At 38.9% G+C, this 10,462-nt stretch overlaps 2 protein-coding genes across 2 annotated transcripts in view; one reads left to right on the top strand and one right to left on the bottom strand.

Moving 5' to 3' along the window:
* The window catches only part of LOC144652232 (uncharacterized), a 99,205-nt gene that overhangs the window by 8,398 nt on the left and 80,345 nt on the right, over positions 1-10,462 (top strand). Inside the window, exons 4-7 of the mRNA XM_078512246.1 lie at positions 733-1,957; positions 2,492-2,593; positions 2,917-3,351; positions 4,003-4,116. Of these exons, the coding sequence (XP_078368372.1) occupies positions 733-1,957; positions 2,492-2,593; positions 2,917-3,351; positions 4,003-4,116 (1,876 nt within the window). The remainder of the gene's footprint in view (positions 1-732; positions 1,958-2,491; positions 2,594-2,916; positions 3,352-4,002; positions 4,117-10,462) is intronic.
* LOC144652297 (U6 snRNA phosphodiesterase 1-like) overlaps positions 1-10,462 on the bottom strand; it is a 57,229-nt gene that overhangs the window by 16,908 nt on the left and 29,859 nt on the right. The gene's annotated exons all lie outside the window — the stretch shown is intronic.

The raw sequence follows: 10,462 nt of genomic DNA, 5'->3' as shown, positions 1-10,462 counted from the left end.
AGTTTTTTAAGGAATCAAAAAAGCGTTATAACACAGCCAGTGAATCCTTAATAGCGCAAGTACGCAACTACACGCCCGAGCTCCATAAATTGACGTGTACCATGTGCAAACTTTAATTTATCACCACAGCAGATTTGTTTTGTTCGCCTAATGAGCAAAAATAACCTATGATATTTTAAAAATAAGGAACGACAGTGAAGCTCTTCCCAACATTACTATCAGTGTAATTTTTCTAGCCCCACGAAGCATCAACATACGGACAGTGAAAACGAAGCCTTACCAAGAGAATTTTGGTTTAAATTGGCGATTAAAATTGATTCTTGCTTACACTTCAAGCTGTGCGTCTATCGAGCTATGGACGCACTTGGTCAATTGCTGGAGAGCATTTAAAAAGCTAGAGGTGCTTTCGGGTACGCCTTTGAGCAACGATCAGCAAGTTTTACGCTTTTCTTGCGCTCTTCAGTCAAATTCTCCTGAGAGTCCTCGAGAAAGTAACATTTAAAACGCTAGTCTTTTGTAGTAAAACTGTAAATGAGACGTTCGGTGTTTGTACCCTTGAACACATGTTATTCAGATATTGCATGTTCAGTTACATATGCAAGGTATACTCTGATAAGAGCTCATGCCATCAGGATCTTTTCTTTGAATACAGTTATTTGAATTGTTTACGTCCGTTAGCAAACGAAAGCGTAACGTTGTTTGGATGTTACAAGTTTGCATAATTTATTTCAGGAATCAGAATCCTCGAGCTGTTCTTTTATGACCAGTGTAGAAGAACATCAAGAGAGTAGTGGTCCTGACACATCATCAAGAAAATTAAGAGTTACATTCCTGGCATCAGAATGGGGATCAAGTAAAGGAGGACTTTCCACCGTAAATAGAGAATTAGCCATCAACGTGGCAAAAGACCCTGCCGTACATGTCACTATCTTTGTCCCACAATGCAACGACGAGGACATAAAAGCGGCGCTTAGTCACAGGATTGATCTTGTCAAGGCAAAAAGGCGACCTGGTTATGATGAGCTTGAATGGCTGAGCTTCCCACCAGATGATTTGCAAATTGACGTAGTTGTTGGCCATGGTGTCAAGCTCGGGCATCAAGCACAAGTAATAAGGGAGTCTCACAATTGTAAATGGGTTCAGGTTGTTCATACAGCCCCCGAGGAACTTGGGATGTATAAGACATATTCTAATCCAGTTTCTGTTAATGAGAAAAAACATGAAACTGAAGTCGAACTTTGTGAAATGGCTGATTTTGTTGTAACAGTTGGACCCAAATTGAGTGAAGCTTTTCGCTCCTATCTTCGCGGGTGTAAGAAAGATCAAATGGTCTTTGAATTTACTCCTGGACTTTTTGCTGAGTTTTCTGACGTCAAGCAGGTTGTTGATGAAAGGAAAAAATTCAAAGTCCTTGTTTTTGGGCGTGGAGACGAAGAAGATTTTGAATTGAAAGGGTTTGACATTGCAGCCAAAGCTGCTGCTACATTAGATGACACTCATCTTGTTTCCGTCGGTGCATCAGATGGAAAGCAAGACGAGGTAAAAAATCGTTTGCTCGAGTGTGGGATCTCTGCTGATAATCTAACTGTACGAAGCTTTTTAAAACGCCGAGAAAAAGTAAAAAAATTGCTTTCTGAAGTGGATCTTGCTGTTATGCCTTCAAGGACGGAAGGTTTCGGTTTGACAGGTCTGGAAGCCTTATCAGCTGGTCTTCCCATTCTTGTAAGTAGAAACTCTGGATTTGGAGAAGCGTTAAGAAAAGTCCTTTTCGGGTCTTTTTTTGTGATTGATTCAGAAGATCCCGAAGTCTGGGCCAAAGCAATCAAGGATGTTTGGAACAAAGACAGGAGGAGGCGACTTCAGGAGTCTGAATCATTGCGTGCGTCATACGAGAAGGAATACAGTTGGCAGAGCCAAACTAAATCTCTCATTGACAGGATGGTCAGCATGACTCGTGGTATGTGTCTTTTCAGTATCATTCTCTTTTCAGTGTTTGGAAATTTGATGAAACACTCTCCCTGTCTCGTGTTGGATATATTACTTGTTGTCTACCTATAGACAGGTTGTCGATGATTGTTGTGTAATAAATTATTTAGCTTTTAGTCGGACAACTCTAATAAATTGTTTTTTAGAAAAAGATACGAACGACACGTCAAATATGTTAGAAATACTGCAAACTAAAAGGGTATGGACGTTACACGATCGGATAACAAGAAGAGAATGTTTATTCATAAAAACGTGAGATAGCCATAGACTTTAGTTGACGCGTTGGTTGGAAACGTAAACTGAAAATGGCGTTCGTTGTCATCCTGTCACATCTGACATCTGTTAGCTCAGAAAGAAAAAAACCTAAATCTTTGCGAAAATTCATAGTGTGTCGTGACATTTCCAAGTTTGTATTAAAGTTACCGCGGAACAGCCAATCCTCCTAAATCGAAAATATAGTTTTGACACTAGAAAAACAAGTACACTGTCTTGTTTTGTTTGGTAGATAAATCATCAACACCATCAGATGCTTCTGTGTCTTGTCTGAACTCATCAAGAAGAACAGTACAGACTCGGCAAACGGCGGTGACGTCTGAGCGACAATCAGGTACCCTACTTTTTTGAGCACACAGTTGTTAAAATATCTCATTTGACGACTGGTATTTAACTTCTAATAACAGATCGCAAACTGCCCTTGAAAATATGTTGAAATATAAATAATGGCACACATAGAAATTAACAAAACTTCATCAAAATGTATTTTTAAAAAGTATTATAAATATATTACATGTTAAATATTAAAATATTTTTTAATGTTATCGAAGTTAAAAGAGGTTACTATTATTGTTTTAATTTATGGGAAACAAAGGTTTGAAAGCCTTTTTGATTAAAATAATGAAACTTACTTAAAATTTGTGGATTTTCTTTAAGGTACCCTACCAATAGTAATCACAATGGACAGCGTTACATATCAAAAGGCAAAAAGCGGAGATGCTGTGCAACAAGAGGAAGCCAAGCGGCTTATAATGAATGAGATGGTACAGCATTTTCTTCAGACTCATGCAGCTGACGTCCCAGTTGATAACATCCCTCTTTGCCTTCATTACTATTTGAAAGGAGGTCTCGACCTGATAGTAAGAGAGGCCATCGAGGGCAGTCTGCGGCTAACAGTCGAGTGCAGCACCCTGGAAATTCTTGAACGCTTGTGGAAAGACTACTGTTCCGGTCACTTTAATGCAGTGGCCGAGGAACGCCTTTTGACAGATGATATCAAGACAAAATTTAAGGTGGAATGCGTAAAGCTGAAAACAACTATTTTGGAGGACGATTACTTGGCTTGCAAACTGGTTCTAATGCGCATCTCACGTGAGTATACAATCTATAGCTTAAACTCTGGTTTATTTGATATTTTAATTCCCAAAAGTGATAAACAACTTATTCAGTGTTATTTCTTCTTCGAATTTGTCGATACCCAGCTATGGTAGCAGCATGTGCATATTAAAGACCTATTTTCTTCGTTACGTAGTCTGTTATATTGAGGTTGATTTTGCATTCGGAACAAGATAAAAACCCAGTTATTACCTTCCAGTCTACACCTGGGAGTCTACACTGGATTGCAGTAAAGTTGCAATGATCGCGAACATATCACTTTAATGTTTCCGTTATAGAATTCCTTAATTTTAGTTTTTTCAGCGTCATTTTTACCTTCAGTTTGTTTCTCTAGGAAGTGAAAGGTCGAAATCAAAATATTTATTACCCCCAATTTAATATTAGTTTGGAGGCTGTTTAATATTGGTTTGGAGTTTGTCGAGGCTGTCAGAAACAAGGGACTAGCCTTTGTTAAATAACCAAAACAAAATCAACGACAAAGCAATTGCGTTAAAAGTACTCGAACATTTAAAGTTCCTTTCAATTTTTTGAATTCGCTTAAAAAATTTATAAAAACAGAATTATGACAGATACAAATGATATCATTTTAAAAGGACTGATACAGGTGTGTTTCTCCAAATTATTTAGAAGTGAACCAGAACAATGAACCGTTGCCCCAAGACCAGATTCAAGCTGCTGATGAAACGCAGACCCAGACTGCAGACGAACCTGAACCGATGACTGTCCACCTAGCAGTAAATTGTAAGTGATAACATTTTACAATTAGTAAAGAATATGGCCAGAAAATGTTGAAGTCTTTACATGGTTTTTATATGCAAGTATACGTTTGTAAATGGGGGTGGGAGCTACAGTTAACTCTCTCATAGACACCATTATATTGCAAGACGGAAATGGCTGGGTGGTTCCGGCCGAATGACACTTCATTTGTTTGTTTAATTAAATTGTCTTTAGTGTAGAATCTACCACAGCACTCACGAGCCAGTTCCGATGTCTAACCCACTTGCGAATTTTCTTTGCGCAGACTGCCACAACCCTCGATGTGCCCATCTCTCAGTTGTTAAAGCTGTTCCCACGGGTGTCCATCTCAAAGAGAGAGAGAGAGAGAGCGGTGTATGACTATAAGCTCCCATAACTTGTATTAAATATACACGATCGAACTGAATGCCTTTGGTAAAGAAAAATTGCTAACTGTACTAACTGTAACTTTGGTGTTTTTCGCTCTTGTTTCATGTACTTGGCTCGTTGAAAACTTCGTAGATAGAGACGGTTTCGAAAACACACAAAAAGGCAATCGTACGCAGCAACTGCTGGTGTCTGAAGGAGAACGTTCTGTTTTGGAGGAAGTAACATCTGATGAAGAGGAATTACCTGAGTACTTTCAGCATCTAAAAGTAATTCGTGACTCAACAACAAGAGAGGAAAGCGAGAATAGTTTAAGAATTGCAGTGGAGTGCCAAAATCTGGAAAGTCTTGAACGCCTTTGGGAAGACTATCGTTCCGGTCGCCTTAATGCAATAGCCGAGAAAGGCCTTGTGACAGAGGATATAAAGAGCAGATTTCATGTGAAATCTGTAAATTTAACAACAACTATTCAGGAAGAAGATTACTTGGCGTTGAAAGAGTTTCTCACAAATAAGCCACGTAAGCTGAGAAAAAGATTTTTGTCTAAAAATGAGTCTAGTATGATGACACTTTTCACGTCACGCAAACTAATTTAGTCTTAAACCCTTAACAACAGAAGTGTGGTGCTTTGTCACATGACAGTCATCTTATATTGAAAACATATCAGGAAAACAGTATAATCTATTGTTTTTCAACAGTGACAACTCGGTGATACCCGCAAAAAAATAATAAACAATTAGAGTAATTAACAGGCAAAGCGTGTTAAAGCAAACTTGACATTTCAGTTATGTTAATTTTACGAATATCACAGTTATTTCTTTGGATTCATCTAACGTTTAAATAATATTGTTTCTTTCGCTCGCCATTTTTTTTAGAAAGCAATCATGGTTCATCGATCATGGCCTCTAAACAAATTACACCCCAGGGTACGGAGGAAACATTGATCCAATCTAGTGAAGAAGCCCAGACCCAGACTACTGAAGAAAATGGGATCCAGAAAACGCAGATTCAACCACCTGAGGAAACCCAGACTCGGGGTACTGACAAAAGTGTAACCATGACTACACAGGAAACTGTGATCCAATCCGCCGAGGAGACCCAGACACAAGCTGTTCACGGAAGTGAGACTCTCACTGCAGGGAATGCCTACATTCCATCTGCTGAGGAAACTCAGACACAGTGTGTGGAAGACTCGAAGACCCAAGCTACTGTAGAAACACACATTCCATCTCATGAGGAAATCCACACCCAAGTTATTGACGAAAGTACAAACTGGCCTAAAGAGGAAATTGTGCTTCAATCTGGCAAAGAAATCTGGATGCATTCTACTGAAGACATGGAGAGCCTGGCTACTGACCAAACTAAGATTCCAACTGCTGAAGAAACCCGGACCCAGGCTGCTGAGATCCTGGCAACAGAGGATACTCAGATTAAAAATCCGGAGGAAACCCGGACTCAAATGGAAGAAAGTGAAAGTGAAAGCGAAAGCGAAACTGAAAGTGAAAATGAAAGTAAAACCGTGACTTTGGAAGGTAAGGATATTCCTTTGTAAAGTAGCGTCTTTGCTAGCAGAGTCCTCTAAAAAAGCCTCTACTAGCTGGAAATAAAGTAACGTTTTTCATACGGACAAATTATTACAGGGACCGCGCACAAAAAATAAATAAAATAAAAACAAAAATTAATTAAAAACTAAAGAAGCAAAAATATCGTTAATTCGTAAGGGACAAACGTTACTAGCAAAGTAGACGCGCAGATGAGTTAAAAACAGACATTGTCATAAGGAATGAGATACGAGTCGCTATAATTATCAAAAAGTTTTTCAGTTTTAACCTTGTGCCAGTACAGGTTTATGTCTTTTAAATGGCTTCTTTTGGCAAGCGGACCTCTCAGGAAAACATGTAATTTACATATCTTAATAGTAACAGAAAGCGAAATTTTGGTACCTTTAGAGAATCTCGACTTTTGACATTATTCCCTCTCCAGCATAGGCTGAAATTCATCCGTTCTCTCAGGCAATTTACAGTCAATTTTGGTTATGTTGATGAATAAAGTAAAACCGCTTTATACATGTAATTCACAAGACCTTTTAAGAAACCGATTTTGCTTTGGGAAGCCTTTTGGTTTTCGATCTGAATAAAACATTTCTAGTATCAATAAAGACATAGACATGTCTCGCAAACATCATCAAGTCAGTCTAATTCTGTTACTGATAAAATACGACAGATTAGAACTTGTGATTGGCATGAACTGTTTTAGGTGTAAATTGAATTGTACATGTATTTATGTAGATAAAATTCATTCAGGTTAATATCGATAAACAACAACAATCTCTATTAAATTTTGTTCTTCCCCCTGCCCTTCAAAAAAGTATTTACATTTCAAAATATAATATGACAAGGCTGTTAAATTTGACAACTTCAACCTTAACGCCACAACTTTTTAAGTATACGAAAGGCGTACAGGGGCATAGTGCCTTTTTGACATTAGAGTCGCAGTTCCAGGTCATGTGAAACGGTGACTTAAAGAAGCGGGTGTGAGGTGACCCTCTAACTGGAGGTGACATCAAGTTATATTGGATTAACTAGTTAAATTGATAGAAAAACATTGATAGGACATTGTTAAGTAAGCTAATAGTAGAAATTTGACCAGTCATTTGTTAATGTGTTTGTCCCTCCAAATTTGGAGTACAAAAAGTTAATAGAATTAACCGATTACCTAGCGATTTGGACCAAGACACTTAACAAATCGACCACATTTTTCCATGGTCTACACTCTAATAGACCACAGAAATGACGTCAGAAAATGTTCAAAACTCAAGTGGAACCACGAGCCATTAGGCGAGTGGTTTCACTGCAAAGTTTTGGACATTTTATGGCGTTATTTCTATGGTCTATAAGAGTGTAGACCATGGAAAAATGTGGTCGATTTGTTTTATACCATAACAAATTCGAGTATTTATCAAAAGCGATGCCTGACCGTGAAGAAACTTTGCCGGGGAACGTAAAGATTTCTGACACGTAAAAACGACAACGATACAAAAGAAGATGAACAAGAATTCAAAGAATAAATATTTTAATTACCTTATATTCTTTCGTTGAGTGTGGGCCTATCGCTTGAAGCAAGCAAGATAATTTTTCTTTCTAAAGATCTTGTTTAATAGAGCTCGTTCACTGAACGTCGACAGTTCGCTGAGTCCTCTGCCAGTTTGCAGCACCGTTCTTCTTAGTTAGACAAAAAATTCAAAAGGCTGGTAAAATTTCTTTCGACAGATCACCTGAGTAGAAGTCCAATCCCGAATTTCGAAAACAAATGCATACTTGATTCAAACAAAACAAGATAAAATTCGCTTCATTCAGGAAGACCAAACTTACACATTTGTAACCCACGCGTGTGCGTGGCGTGATCTGACGTCACTTTTATGTATCGATCACATTTTTCCATGGTCTACACTATTATAGACCATAGAAATGACGTCAGAAAATGTTCAAAACTCAAGTGGAACCACGAGCCGTTAGGCGAGTGGTTTCACTGCAAACTTTTGAACATTTTATGGCGTTATTTCTATGGTCAATAAGAGTGTAGACCATGGCAAAATGTGGTCGATTTGTTTTATACCATAACAAACTCGAACAAGTATTTATCAAAAACGATGCCTGACCGTGAAGAAACTTTGCCGGTGGGACGTGAAGATTCCGTCCCGACACGTAAAAACGACAATGATACAAAAGAAGATGAAAAAGAATTCAAAGAATAACAATTTTTAGTTACCTTTTCCTTTTTCGTTGAGTGTGTGTTTATCGCTTGAAGCGAGCAAGATTATTTTTAATTTTGTCTTTCTGAAGATCTTGTTAGCGCTCGTTCACTGAACATCGACAGTCCGCTGCCGGTTCGCTAGCACCGTTCTTCTCCGTTAGACCAAAAATTCAAAGCCTGGTCAATTTTCTTTCGGTTGAACATGAGATTAAAACACTTCTTAAGCATTCAAAGGGGCTTTGTCACGGATTTTACCAAATTTCTGAACAGCCGAAATTTATATTTGTGTCGTAAGAAATCCCCGTGACGCAGCCCCTTTACCATACCTTAATCGAGGCTTAAACGAAGGAGTGTAAAAACAGAAAAATCAGTAAAATCTAGAATAAATATAGTAATTAAGACTTCGTCACAGTTATGCTTTGTTTTTTTTTTTTTTTTTTAAAAAAAGATGAATAATCAGAATGTATATCCCAAATGGGGAATGTTGCATGATCTGATTGTTCACAACCGTTCTTTTTTGTTTTTTCTCTCAGCTAAAAAGTCATTTGATCCAACTTTGGACACTGAGACTCTTAAGATCAATACCACCTTAACCCGTTTAGATTTGAGAGGCAAACAAATTGATGATAATGGTGCGCGTTCTCTCTCCGAAGTATTAAAAGTCAACGCTTCGCTGACTAATCTGGATGTCAGCGAGAATAAAATTGGTCACCGAGGTGCAAAATCTATCTTCGAGGCTCTAGAACACAACGCTACTTTGACTAGTCTGAATGCGAGCAAGAACAACATTGGTGTAGTTGGTGCATGTTCTCTCTCCAGCGCTCTAAAACACAACGCTACTTTGACTAATCTGAATGTGAGTCAGAACAACATTGGTCCAAGTGGTGCGGTTTCTCTCTCCAGCGCTCTAGAACACAACGCTACTTTGACTAACCTGGATGTGAGTCAGAACAACATTAATCCAAGTGGTGCGGATTCCCTTTCTAGCGCTCTAGAACAAAACACCACTTTGACTAATCTGGATATGAGTAAGAACAACATTGGTCCAAGTGGTGCGGATTCTCTCTCCAGCGCTCTAAAGCAAAACGCTACTTTGACTAATCTGAATGTGAGTCAGAACAACATTTATCCAAGTGGTGCGGATTCCCTTTCTAGCGCTCTAGAACAAAACACCACTTTGACTAATCTGGATATGAGTAAGAACAACATTGGTCCAAGTGGTGCGGATTCTCTCTCCAGCGCTCTAAAACAAAACGCTACCTTGACTAATCTGAATGTGAGTCAGAACAACATTAATCCAAGTGGTGCGGATTCCCTTTCTAGCGCTCTAGAACAAAACGCCACTTTGACTTATCTGGATATGAGTAAGAACAACATTGGTCCAAGTGGTGCGGATTCACTCTCCAGCGCTCTAAAACAAAACGCTACCTTGACTAATCTGAATGTGAGTCAGAACAACATTAATCCAAGTGGTGCGGATTCCCTTTCTAGCGCTCTAGAACAAAACGCTACCTTGACTAATCTGAATGTGAGTAATAACGACATTGGTCTAAGTGGTGCGTATTCTCTCTCCAGCGCTCTAAAACAAAACGCTACTTTGACTAATCTGAATGTGAGTCAGAACAACATTGGTCCAAGTGGTGCGCATTCTCTCTCCAGCGCTCTAAAACAAAACGCTACTTTGACTAATCTGAATGTGAGTCAGAACAACATTGGTGCAAGTGGTGCGTATTCTCTCTCCAGCGCTCTAGAACACAACGCTACTTTGACTAATCTGGATATGAGTAAGAACAACATTGGTCCAAGCGGTGCGGGTTCTCTCTCCAGCGCTCTAAAATACAACGCCACTTTGACTTATCTGAATGTGAGTAAGAACAACATTGGTAAGCGAGGCGCAGATAATCTCTCCAAGATTCTACAACACAACACAACGCTGACTGTTCTGGATGTGAGCGAGAACGCTGATTTGGAAGAACGTTCCATCTCCGACATTCTTAAAGCAAGGTAAACGTAACGCTCAGTTTTATTTATACTTGGTATACGTTTTAAGCTGGAAGCTTGTGGGACAGTGTAGGTGAAAACAGATGAAAGCACTCGGCCGAAGCGGCCTCGTGCTTTCATCTGTTTTCTCGTGTTTGGAAATCGTGATGAAACACGATGCACGAGTTTTTGAAATGACTTCTCTAAAGAAACAATACAAAATTATGCAGTG

This window comes from Oculina patagonica, chromosome 4, assembly GCF_052425735.1.
Source record: "Oculina patagonica isolate OP01 chromosome 4, crgOcupat, whole genome shotgun sequence".
NCBI classification, from domain to species: Eukaryota; Metazoa; Cnidaria; class Anthozoa; order Scleractinia; family Oculinidae; genus Oculina; species Oculina patagonica.
The sequence above is the reverse complement of the archived record's forward strand: the minus strand, read 5'-3'. Positions and strand labels throughout refer to the sequence as shown.